Here is a 13,690-nt window from a genome sequence, read left to right as displayed (position 1 = left end):
ACAGGAAGATGTGGTAATCCCAGCACTTGGGAGGCAGAGGCAGGCGGATCTCTGTGAGTTTGAGGCCAGCCTGATCTGCAAAGTGAGTCCAGGACAGCCAAGGCTTCACAGAGAAACCCTGTCTCAACCCGGCCCCCCCCAGAAATAAAACCAACCAACCAAAAACAACAAAGGTTACTTTTGCAGCAAAGAACTGCCCTTTTGCATGGAACAGTTCCCAGAATTCAAGCTCCATTGTTTGCCTGGAAGAGTTCAAAGACTCACTGAAATTAAACTAAGCTAATACAGGAGTCAGGATAAATTATAATAAAGTCTGGACTAAAATTTAGTATTTTTGTCAATGTCATTTTGGAAGTATATTTCCAGAATCAGTTTTCCATTTTTGGTCTTACAATGGGAATAAATTGCTTAGTTTATCACAGTAAAATATAACATATTATGAAAAATATCTATATTTCATGTTATGCTTAATTACTCATCCAAAAACCCTCTAGTGCCATGCACTGTGCAAGACTCAACACAGGGAGCACACTTAATATGAGCTCAGTATGTCAGATGCTCACTCTACACTGTGCTATGCTACATTTTCCAAAATAATCGGTATGCTTTAAACATTTCTCTTGAGAGCAAAAAATAATTGTGGCTTGGAAGCTCTGTAATTTAAATGATGGACAAAACAACACAGAAATTCTATATAACTTTATTTAACAAGTTATGATCATATAATATTTTTGCTAAGTGATACTGGGTTCTGAAATACTTGCTATTTTCTTAAAGAGTATTTTATTATTTATAAAAATTTTCTTGCTATGAAGATAACTGTTACATAAAATTTACTAACTGCTTGAACAGAACTCGACCAAGGATAAGTAAAAAATTATTCTGCCTAACAAATTTTCATTTTAAAGTATGAAAAGAACCACTGCAACATAATTACATCAAAATTATTATTGTGTAGTATAATTAATAACTATTACTAAAAAGTAAAAGATAACTGATGGTTTCTCATAAGAAAAAATATATTAATTTTCTTACCAAAAATAAAGCCAGGTATAAGCATACAAACGCAATTTAGGGGGAGGGTGGGAGTTTGATTCTGGTTTTGACACAGGATAATTAAATAAACATAGACACACTCCTGAGAATAATACATGTACAAAATCCTTAAAACTAGCAGAGGCAAAAAGCCACAAATCCTGCCAGGTTTTCTTTCCCCTGTATTTGCAGCTTTACAGTGAATATGGAAAAGGAACAGAGTGACAGAAAATGACACATGCGTGCACGCGCGCACGCGCACACACACATACACGCACACACACACACATACCACCACCACCACCACCACCACACTTCAAACAAGCTGCTTGTCAGTTTGAAGACCTGATTTGACAAACAGGTTTAATCCACTTGCTCAAAGGTCACGTTGTCCAAGTGGAGGGCTATCGGTTTCCCCTGCTCCAAGAGCCTGGCTGTCGGCATTCGCAGAAGCAGGGTGTTCCTCTACGTGGGTCACTTTACTTGAAGCTGTCTCAGGAGGAAGTTCATCACTTGTATCTTCTTCCAGAGGTGAGAAGGTTCCAGGCAGTTCATTTGACATCAGAACTTGGAGAGAGTCGGCTCCATCCTCAATGTCCACCTGAATCCCGAGAGCTTTCAGGATGTCACATTTGCACATGGGGCATGTGCCATGGGCTAGAATCCAGGGGTCAATGCAGTTCTTATGGAAAAAATGATTACAAGTGAGGATACGGATGGTGTCGTTGGGCTTATAGGGTTCAAAGCAGATGACGCAGTTGTCTGCGTTCGCACTGACTTCCTCATCTCCCTCTTTCAACACGCGAACCTGCAGCTGGCTGAAGGCTTTCTTGATCTCTCTCGTCAATCGCTTCCATCTCCTGTTTGCAATCCTTGCGACCCAAAGTCTCCGAATGTGATAAAAGGTGAAATATGCTAGAGTAGCGGTTGTGACGATCATAAAGGAGACAAAATAGTGATTCAGCCAGATGATGTGTCTTCTCCCCACCTCAACCATGACTGTAACGTAAACTCCCTTCTGAATTAAATGCAAGATTTCCATGCCTTTTAAGTTACCAATCATAACTACAACAGTGTCTTCAAATGCCTGGTGGGACATGGGGAAAACCTGGTTGCCAGTACCTGGGAAGTTATAGATGATTACTCCTCTAGCTCCGTTCTCAGAGGCCACCTTAATTTTCTGCGTGAAAGCACAACCTCCCCGCTCGATGAGCGCAATCCATGGCTCTTTGTTCTTTGGCAGGATGAAACTGGTATTGGGGTCACAGGCACTTTGAGTTTTTCCCTCAGGTGGCACGACGACTCCTGCTACTCTCTTCAAAATGGAACTCCTTCCAAAGACCCCAGTCTCCCCCAGCTCTGACAACATGCGGTTCCCCACATGAAAGGATATGTTCATGTAAGCAGTCCAAACTGCACTCGCTGAACAACAGTTCTCAGTAAGGAGCCAGATAAAACCGAGTTTCAGAAGCCAGGAAGATGCAGCGTTGTTTCGCCAAGCGCCAGTCTGAAGAAGATTCATCTCTGTCTTTCGCGGATGCCTTTAAGAGCTGCTCCAACCAGAGAGCCCAGAAGCCACATCTGCTGGCAGCTAATTCAACACGTGGAAGGCAAAAATACCTTCTGGGTGGAAACAAGATGTACAGTCTTCCAACATGTTTCTGCCAGAGATTTCTAAAGATGTCTTGAGTTCCAGATGTTTTATTTGGAGAGAAAAACTTTAGATAGTAAAGAAAACCCTGTCTCACCACTGTAACTTTGGATACTGCTTACTGTGGCATGAGGCGATTGTGACATAAAAGGCTAAGCAGCCAATTAGGTAAGAGCTCAGAGCTCCTGGGTGTGTTTATAAAATGCTTCAAACACGGAGCCACATACAATGGTTCTAGGTAGCACAGTAAGCTAAAAAGAAAGAAAGAAAGAAAACATTTCTGCAATTGAATCTAAAAGCCTCTAAGCAAATGTAGGAAATCTGTGCAACTGTCATTTTCCTGAGAACTAAACGCTTCTGACAGAATTAAGTTTGAAATATGAAAGGATTATAAACCAGGGCTGTGATAAAATGAGCATTAGAAGCAGTGAGATCTGTAACTAATTTTACATATTTGGTCACTGCCCATTTTTAATGAAGATGCAAATAAATATATAGGATTTCTGAAACATTTATTGGTTTTATCTTGTTCCGGTCTTTTAAAGCAGTGGTTCTCATCCCGTGGGCTACACCCCCTTTGGCAAATCCATCTCTAAAAATATTTACATTACGATTCATAGCAGTAATAAAATTATAGTTATGAAGTAGCAATGAAATAATTTTATGGTTGGGGGATCACCCCAACATGAGGAACTGCGTTAAAGGGTCACAGCACTAGGAAGGTTGAACAGCACTGCTAACGTACAAATCCTGCTAAATCTCCTGTCTCAGGACAGGTGGACTTAAGGCAGACAGTCAGAAGCACAGACAGATGACAGAAAGACGTATCAAGAACACAACTCTTGTTTTCAAAAGCAACTTGATTTAAACAAAACAAAAAAATTTAAATACCATTCTAAATGAGGCCTGAAATACTTTTTAAAAAATTTTTTGATAATTTTATTTTTTTCACTTCAACATATACATTTATATTATTACACATATATACAAGAAGCTGCCTACAGCAAGAAGAACCATGAGACAATCAGGCATTGCATAAATATTACGTCCATAGTGTTTTGGATATTTGTACTCGGCAACCAGGAAGAGAACATCTTTCCTATCTTGGTGTCTAAAATTCTGCACGTAAATCAATATCCATCCTACCTCATCTTTTATTTTTTTAACATCATAAAGTTATTTCACCCATTCAAGTTGATCTCTGTGAAGCACGTTAAGTAGGGCATTTCTCTGTCTGGTTCTTCCAGGATTTTTCAAGTGTCTCAGCAGGAGCAACTGGCCACACCATCCGTGGCCTACGTAAGGCATTCCCTTTGCCGGCCTGCCTCCCTCAGCCTCGGACTTATTGCTGCCTTTAATTGGTGTAACTTCTTTTCTCTTAAAAAATATATTTCTTTTGAGGCCTGAAATACTTTAAAGCTTTAAGTATATAACAAGCCCTGCCCTCTAAAATAGTTAAAATAAATTACCCATTCAATCTGTAGCTTTGGAAATCAGATTTTCTGGGTATTAATAAAATTAGTTACCAATGGGCAATTTAAATTGGAATCGAATTCTATAGTGAAGTTTGTTAAACAGAGATGTAAAGAGTTAGGAATAAAAAAAAAAAAAAAATAGGTGAAGTATTAAAATAAAGTTCCCCAAGATAAATATGTTAAAATCTTTACAAAAGCCTAGAAATTCCCCTTTGCATCAATCCCTTAATCATAGCACTCTGAGGACTAGGGTGAGTGCTGTCTTTAACATGGACGGCGACAACAGTGTCTAACAATTAAACTGACCAATAAGACAACAGCTCGTGGACATGATATGGAGTTTTATTTTCAAAGCACACAAATTTCATCTTCAGTGGCCAAGTAGAGGAACTAAGGGTCAAGTTTTCCCTGTGTGTACAGTACAGTTAGCAAATTCACCTAATTTTAGTCTGCGGAAAGACTTCTTGGCTTCTTAAGGTTTCAGGATGTCGCACTTGCACATGGGGCACGTCCTGTGCGCTAAAAGCCAGGGGTCAATGCACGTCTTGTGGAAAAAGTGTTTGCAAGTTAGAATCCGTATTACATCTTGCGCTTTGTATATGTCAAAACAAACAACACAGCTGTCTTCATTTGGGTTTGGCTCCTTATCTCCTTCCTTGAGCACTCGAAGCTGCAGCTGGCCAATAGCTTTCCTCACGTCGGCCTTCATCTGTCTCTGCCTCCTGGTGGAAGAATTGGGCACTTGGGGTCGCCAGGCACAGTACAGGAAAAGGTAGGCAATCGTGGCTGACAGGAAGGTAAACAGAGACATAACATAGTGGCTCAGCCATGGCATATGCATTCTCCCCACCTCAATGGTGATCGTCACATAGACACCTTTCTGAATCAAGTGCAGAAGCTCCATTCCTTTGAGGTTGCCTATCATCACTGCCACTATATTCTCTGTTCCCTGGTGGGACATGGGGAATACCTTGTTGCCTGTACCTGGATAGTTGTAGATGATCACCCCGTTGGCTCCCTTCTCTGCAGCCACGTTGATTTTATGAGTAAAAGTGCAGCCTCCCCGTTCAATGAGGGCCAGCCAAGAGCCGGCCTGACCTGGCCTGCTGAAGTTCGTCAGGGGATTACATGCGTTCTGGTTCCACGCTTCAGGAAGCACCAAGGCACCAGACACCCTTTCCAAAGGAGAATGATTCCCGAACACGGCACTCTCTCCCAGCTCAGATATGATCCGGTTTCCCACCTGGAAGGTTATATTCAGATGAGCCGTCCATATGGCTTTTCCTCTGGAGTTGGGGAGGCTAAGTAGTAAAAAGACGCCAAGTCTCAACAGCCAAGATGAAACAGATGACTTAGAAACTGAAAGAGGAAGTCCAAGTGGGTTCATCCCTCCACTAACAGATAGCAATGAAAAACAAAATAACATCGGCTGTTAAGGGAGGTGGAGGAGCTCGGCTGAGCTGCCAAGAGCAGAGCACTACAGCACGTGAGCGAAGACAGCCTGCCGGGATGAATGATGCCTTGTTCCTCCCAGCATTTTGACTCTTGGAACTTTATCTTCCTTATAATGAAAATTCAAGAGATGTTATTAGTTCAATGTGATTTCAAGAAACTTATGACTTCCTAATGGGTAAATTGTGACATCAGAGGCAGTTAAGCCAATCCAGGAGTGTATATTAGTACAATGCATGCTGAAATCCCATTGGTCAAAAGGCTACTAAAACAGTAAGTCAAGAGGTCTGCATTCATACATATGTGTTCATGTTTTAACATATGAATGAAATTAATGTCATTATTTTATATTATATATATTCACACAAATACATACACACCACTTTGAAGACACTCAAAGTTAATGAATAAAAGTAATCTAAAAATAACCAACTTGAGTCTTGTTTTTTTTTTAAATATGGATATACTGAAAGCTATCTTAAACCCTTTACAGACTATTTATTCACGTTAATCCATGTTTCTGACCAGGTGTCTGTTCTCTTGATGCGTCTACATTGCTTACTTTGTGGACAGCAGGAGTAAATCACCCCCACTCTCTTCTGGAGTTAAATGCTAACATCAAGCCTGAATATTAACAAGAGGAATGAAGAAGAAAAATTTTTTTTCCAAATATAGACTCATTCCATAAGGCAAACACATCTTTTTTTTCATTGAATCTGTTACTAAAGTGCCTTCTTGGTAGTAAGCAAACACTAAGTATGAAAACATACAGCATGCGAACAGCATGGAAAAACCCGTATGATGCTATAGTACCCAATAAGAATAAGCAGATATGAACAGCTGCAAGAACCATGTACAGAAAGTGCCAAGTATAGTGAAAAGGAGCATGGAAAGGAGGCCATCCTCAGAGGCTCAAGATAAACTTCTCTACGAAACTGATCGTCTGATGCATGAGAAACTAATCCGAATTGCCAAAGCAAAGTAACAAGACTGAAGGTAGCTTTGTGTTCTAGGATGGAAAGCCATGGGGCAAGTTAAAGATTTGAAGGAAACAGACTCATCAGGAGGCAGCGAAGGAGGTAACTGGTGTATTGGGTGGCACACGGGCTATCCTGAGGACTTGGAATTATGTCCCAGGACAGGAGAAACTGTCAGTTTGGGGTCTTTCAAGCCCTTTGCTGTTACTTTGAACCCTTGCCCAAAATCTTTGCAAAGCGATAGATAATAAACTGACAATACTCACTCAAACTTTTAACTCATAGGTACAGGGCAGCTTCTGCTTGACGAGTGGGCTGCAAAGCCTGTATTTGCTTATGAGGCTCATGCACAAAATGGGCTCTGCTACTGAAAACGTAGGCACGTCAGGAAAGTGAATTTTCTTTGACAAAAGTTTCCTTCGTACTTATTGGCCCATAATGCTTTGGTTAATATTTGTTTGCAAGATGGATATTGATTAAAATTCTCAATCCCTATGTTTTTCTCTATGTGTGGATCAGTTTGCATCTGACCCGCCTTCACAGGAAGAATTTATTTACCAGTTCAGAGTATGAATCACTGATTGATTTTCTTGACAGTGAGAAGTAAGAAACGAGAAGTTTGATGTGACTTGTGGAATGCTCATTGAATTGATTGCTTTTGTAAGGTGATTTACAATAACACAGGGTTCTCATATGGCTTTATATTTTGGAGGGAATTGTTTGTTGTTTTTAGACAGGATATTCAGATGAACTCAAACTTCGTAAGTAGTCAAGGATAGCCTTGCACCCATAATCCTCCTGCTCCTGTCTTTCAAGTGCTAAAAACACATCTAAACCATTTGTTGATTTTGGAAGGGTGAGAAGTTTAAATAGTAAAACATGTATGGCTCACATTAAGAGTTTCCTTGTTTGGTTGAAGGAGCCAAATATATATATGTTGGTATACATTAAATAGCTAAGGCCACGGTGTTTAAAACATCCCTTCTCTGCCACAGTCCTAGTACAAAATGCTCCCTACAGCTAACAGTGGCTCTGAAGTAGATGTAATTTTGTCTTGCAAGGGGTATTTTCTATTTTTTAGAGGCCTTTTCATTATCCCAATAATGGGGGAAATCTTACTGGTACATCATGGCTAAAAGATAAAGATGCAACTAAATATCCTAAAATGGCAAGAATGGCCTCTTATGAGTTAGATACACCTAGCCTGAAATACCACAAATAAGGTTAGAAAAGCCTGTGCTAATGGTACAATCTTAGAAGAGGGGCAGGCAGCATCTCCAAAGTGCCTCATGCCCGAGACACAATAAATTCTGAGCTCTTGCCACACGTAAGCTTTTATATTTATCAATGTATCTGTCAAGTAAGGTGCTCCCAGAATGTTCTTCCATTTCCAGTGTTTTCCTAGCACAGAAGCAGACTAGCTCCCTTTAAGCATCCTTATCAGCCCACAAGGGATGGTTGTCAATTACAACCATTTTATCAGAACTAGAGCAAAGAGCAAACTACCCTGGAGCCAGCATAGATAAATGGGGCACAAAGAAGGGACAAATAACCGATGCCACTGTAATCTGCTCCTTTAAAAATATTTATTCAATATATGGACTTTTAGCACCTGAAGATTTCAGGTTTTTTTCTCTTCTGTTGACCCTTATGTATAGATGAAGGGAAACTGAACATAGAAGGCCCTGTTTTTTATATCTTTCTATTCTGACTTCTAAAGTATGTTGGCTTTCCTCTTAAGTTGGTTTCCTGATGAACTCCCAGAGTGGCACTGTTCTAATTATCCACAGGCACACAGCACCCTGAGGCGCAATGCAACATTCGACTAACACATTTCCCCGATATTAATCGGTCGTCTCTTAATGTCTCTGGCAAGAATCCCTTCACAGATTCATATTTAATAGATCCATGAAATGAGCTGATCATTATGATTGGCATAAATAAACTACTGTTTATCTTGTGCAGAAGCGCATCCCTTGCTGAGTACATGCATAGGAGGAGGTTAGGCTATCAGTTCTCTGTTTGCAATGTAGGAAGCCAGGAAGTGGAGGGCCAGCTCTCAGAGAAGAGGCTGCTTCAGGATCTAAATTCCTGGGATATACTCAGAGAAATACCTACACCAGCACAGCAAACACAGCGTGCTCTCCCCACAAGGTGCCACCATTAGACAGAATTCCTGTTAAGGTCACAGAAACAACATAGTCTCACTCCTTAGGAAAGCATGATTGTAAGAAAAGCAGTTACAGAGACACTGAGGGTATATATGTATTTTTCTTTAACAGGCAGACTCTAGAGAAGTTTTCAGAAATGTATAACCATCATTGAACAATAGGAGTGAAGATCAACTCCTCCCATTTCTTACTAATTTTTGACCATTACTTCTACAGAATACTCACATCTCCAGAAATACCAACTCTGATAAGGAAAACAAGCAAGTGTATCCATAATGCATTTAACAACACCTCTAAGAGACAAGGGAAAAAAGAGACTTTTCAAACTAACCCACAAGTCACAGTACATCCTAAGATTTCTCCAGGAGCCCATAAAGCTTATTTGGCATGTAAGCTAAACAAATGACAATTTTCTGGGGCTTTTTTTTCTGAAGAAAAACATCATAAAGGGATTTGCGGGTAACAGGATTCTGATTCAACGCAGTGTACTGAAGACAAAAGAATTTTCTGAAAGAAAAGCCTTTCCTTTTGCAATACAATTTTACTTCATATTCTATTTGATTGCAAGCTTTTAATTCTTATACTTATCAATGTAGCCTCCCCCTGCCCCCCACCCCCTGGCACCTATACTAAATTAACTATTACACTCACGTGGTCAAAAACATATATGTGATAATTAAAAAACATTTTTTGAAATTTGTTCACTTTACATCCCGATTGTAGCCCCCTCCCTCATCACCTCCCAATCCCACCCTCCCTGCCTCAGCCCCTCTCCCCTCCTCCTCTAGTCCTCAGAAAGGGAGCACTCTTCCCCACACGTCTGACCTCAGCCTATTAAGTCTCGCCTGAACTGCCTTTATCCTCTTCCTCTGTGGCCTGGCAAGGCTGCCCTGCCAGGGAAACGTGATCAATGTGTAGGGATCCACAAGGAGACTGTGCCTCCTTCCCAGTCTGTAGGCTGTCATTTTGTTCCGCTGACAGTCCTGTGCTTTACAGAGCTTTTCAGTTTCTCGAGGTCCCATTTATTAATTGTTGATCTTAGAGCCTGAGCTGCTGGAGTTCTGTTCAGTCTACTGTCTCCTGCGCCAGTGAGTTCAAGGCTCTTCCCCATTTTTTTCTTCTAATAGATTTAGTGTGTCTGGTGTTATGTAGAGATCTTCAGGCCTGGAGAGATGGCTCAGCTACTAAAGGCTAGGCTCACAACCAAAAAACATATATATTTTTTAACTTTTTAAAATTAATTAATTTATTCACTTTGTACCCCAATCCTAGAGGGATAGCCTCTCTCCCTCTTGCCCATATCACCCAGGCCCTAACCCTTGGAAAAGGGGAGCCCCTCCTCCCAGCAGGTCAGGCCCAATCAGGACTTAGTGCACCCACAGCCTTCACCATGTTGGCCTGGCAAGGGAGCCTGTCAGGGAGAAGTGACAGACACGTATCCAAGAAAATCCTTCTGAGAGGCAGTCCCAGCTCCCCTTACTAGGGACCCACATGAAGACCAAGCTGCCCATCCGGGATATGTGTAGGAGGCCTAGGTACAGTCTGTACACGATCCTTGGTTGGTGCGTCAGTCTCCACAAGCCCCCCTCCGCGCAGGTTAGTTGTCTGTGTTGGTCTTCTTGTGGAGCTCCCGTTCCCTCCAGATTCGTCTTCCTTCCTCCCGTCCTTCTTGAAGGGTCTCTGTACTATTATGTCCAGTGTTTGGCTGTGGGTCTCAGCATGTTTCCGTCTATTGCTGGGTGGAGCCTCTCGGAGGACAGCTATGCTAGGCTCCCTCCCGTCTGGGCTTGCCCCTCTTGCATGGTGTGGCCAGGCATTAGTTGGGCATTCCCTCAATCTCTGCTCTTTCTTTATCCCTGCACACCTTGCAGGCAGGGAAAATTTGTGGTCGAAGTTTTTGTGGGTGGGTTGGAGTTCCTCTCCCTCTACTAGTCCTGTCTGGTTAGAGGTGGACTCTTCTGTCTCCATGTCCACCACTAGTAGGGTCTCAGCTGAGTTACCCCTATATCCTCCCAGAAGCCTCTCCAGCCTGTTTCAGAGATGCCTCAGGCCCACTCTCCCCACATCAGGTCTCCACCCTCTTTTTCTCACAGTACTCCCTCTCCTATTTGTTTTTAATTTTAAAAAATTTTTAATGTATTCCCTTTACATCCCGATTATATACTCCTCCCTCATTCCCTAACCCCCATCCTCGGAAAGGGAGAGCGCTCCTCCCATATATTGACCCCAGCCTATCAAGTCTCATCTGGACTTCCTATATTCTCTTCTTCTGCGGCCTAGCAAGACTACCCTGCTACGGGGAAGGGATCAATGAGTGGGCACCAGGGACATGTCAAGGGCAGCCCCTACTCCCCATATTATGGGACCCACTAGGAGACTGTGCTCCCTATGGACTACATCTGAGCAGGGGTCTGAATCCTCACCATGCATGGTCCCCGGTTGGTGCATCAGTTTCTGTAGCACTCCCACCCTCCCCCCACCCTGGGCCCACAGGGGGGAAAAAAACCCTATTTTAAATACCCCAAACCACCCATCCATCTAAGAGACTGTCTCCTAGATGCACTAAACATAGGAAACAGTAGATTTTAAAAATTATATGTGAACTTCTGGGTCGTTTCCATGTTCACACATGGGACCAAGGGAAGCTCAGATGCCTGGAAGATCTGGGTAGCACACTGTGAGTGGATTTCAGCCTCACTCCTTGGTATGGAATCCACACTTAACACTGCTAAAAGGGCCAAGCACCTGACACAAGATAGGGTTTCAGCCTTGGGGAAAACCTACAGTATTTCTCAAATATGTAACATTGTCCTGACTCAAAAGGATGTGTTTGGGTGGGAGATTTCCAGAGTCATTCCACTCTATAGGATGAACACTTTCTACCGCTTCTACCTGGCTTCATAACTATTCTCTAGGTCCCTTCTGTCTGCCAGATAGTGGTTACTTCTAACTTTGCTCTTTTTCTACGGGAATAAAGTTATCAAACTTTCAGTGATGTCCTTGTTCACTGACATGCTCAGGTGGCTTCCTCACGGCGTCGAGGAGCGGCACAGAGCTCTGCACTGCCTGCTCATCTTCCTGCCCACACAACTTCCTGTTCTACTGTCAATCCTTAAATCTCCACTTCTTCCCTTAATTCAGTTAAGCATTTGTTGTGCTCCTATTAAAATGATCAGTACATTACACTTCACACAGGCTTCATCTATTCTGGTGCGATTTATTTCTATACTACTTAGATCTGTGTGGCCTGGCACGTGGCTGGCCAGTAGACTTCAGCGGAAGGGACAGTATGCTGGCTGGCTTCATCCCTCAGCCATGGGAGGCCTTGTGCTCTCTGCTCACTCTTTAGAATCCCTGCTACCCTGAAGTGAACAAGGCTATCTTGAGAAGTGGACGTGAATCAAAATACTTAAGAGGAAGTCCGTCTCTCCTAGCAGATGGTATTTGACATTAATGTGCAGGCAGGAAGACATGAGAAAGTTGAAGAAAAGTAGAGACACCTGTATGACTCAAAAAACGACCAGACCTCAATCCTATACAAAGAACTACAGGCAATTAAGGAATTCTGGGAGTGGGAGAAATAGTTTTCCTCAGGTCAGAGCACATCAGCTGGTTATCCAATATCAAATGCAGCACCCGAAGACATTCCCACAAGTAACACTATACAGACTGAGCATGCTATACTTATATGTGTGAACATTTACATATGTGCACATCAAAGCAGTTAATGAAAACAGAGGCCATGAATTTGAAGTAAAAAAAAAAGGTATATTTTGGCCAGAGGGAGAAAATGATAGGGGGGATGATGTCAGTGTATTACAATCTCAAAAGTAAAAGAAATAATTTTTAAAATGATGACTAGAGACATCAATAGGTCTTGACAGAACCTGGCAGTTCCTAGTCAAGGCACAGACTCCTGAGTAATGAGACCTGTTCACTCTTGGAGAGGCACAAAGTGGTGCGGTGACAAAGGGTGACTATAAGATTGTCCATTTTATTACAATTAGAGAGATAATAATCTTACTGTCACTTCAGTTGTACCAAGATTCTAGCACCACGTGTATTGTACACCATCGCCATTAATGAGTAGATGATGAGTTAACTGATAATGCTATGTTATGACCTATAATCTTCCTCACACTACAAACATTTCTAATTAGTGAAGTCTTCATAAGGGTGATCACTTCAGTAGGACGGAATACTTAAGACTGTGAATAATGTGACAATTTTTAGTGCTCTAGCTCTGATATTCACACAACTTGATTTTTGTAGTCATGCTTGAATGAAAAGGCAGACAAATATTTAAATTATGTCAAAAGTGGCTTTGTATTTTAATGAGCATAAATCAAAGTTACATTTTTTTCTTCACTGTCAATTAAATTCCAGATCTACAAAAGTTTAACATTAGTTTGGAAACATTTCATTCTCAAGTAGAAGACAGTGTGGAAGTCAACTGGAGAAACGCTGTGACACCTAAAAAGGTAATCAGGGCAAATGTAACATTGTAGAGTTTTTTTTTTTTTAAAGAGATAGGAGTTATTGCATAATTTAAAGTAAACACTTTTTGAAGTTAGATCAAAATCACCTTCATATTAAGCATTTAGAACAGATCTTTATTTCAGACAGAAAAATGGGTAACAGACAAAATATTAAATACACCCAAGCAGAATCCTTTGAATCATCAAGCGTCTCCCACTCTGTCTATTCTCTCTAGTGGTGAAGACCTAACAGATGTGTAGGCTATTCTGCGGCCTCGCACATCTAAGATGGTCTAAAACCTAAAGCGGGCCCTCGACCTTTCTAAGCGCTTGGCATGAGCGCTGCCTTCCTAAGACAGTTGAATTCCTCAAGTGGCCACGAACCCCAAGTGAGCCTACAGCAGTCTGAACAGCAGCTAAAAAGATGAAAGGGGATTCCCCCACTTAGAAC

At 41.7% G+C, this 13,690-nt stretch overlaps 3 protein-coding genes across 5 annotated transcripts in view; all 3 read right to left on the bottom strand.

The window, feature by feature from the left end:
* The window catches only part of Cadps2 (calcium dependent secretion activator 2), a 502,196-nt gene that overhangs the window by 329,456 nt on the left and 159,050 nt on the right, over positions 1-13,690 (bottom strand). The gene's annotated exons all lie outside the window — the stretch shown is intronic.
* Rnf133 (ring finger protein 133) lies at positions 1,412-3,048 on the bottom strand. Its single transcript, XM_051152376.1, has one exon. It carries the CDS (start codon positions 2,555-2,557, stop codon positions 1,412-1,414), a length of 1,146 nt encoding a protein of 381 aa, XP_051008333.1. The 5' UTR covers positions 2,558-3,048.
* Positions 4,376-5,942, bottom strand: Rnf148 (ring finger protein 148). The gene has a single exon (XM_051151867.1). The coding sequence runs from the start codon at positions 5,585-5,587 to the stop codon at positions 4,634-4,636; it is 954 nt and encodes a 317-aa protein (XP_051007824.1). The 5' UTR covers positions 5,588-5,942; the 3' UTR covers positions 4,376-4,633.

Source organism: Acomys russatus, chromosome 10 (genome assembly GCF_903995435.1).
Source record: "Acomys russatus chromosome 10, mAcoRus1.1, whole genome shotgun sequence".
Classification (NCBI taxonomy): Eukaryota; Metazoa; Chordata; class Mammalia; order Rodentia; family Muridae; genus Acomys; species Acomys russatus.
Note: the sequence above shows the minus strand (reverse complement) of the source record. Positions and strands in the feature narration are given on the sequence as shown.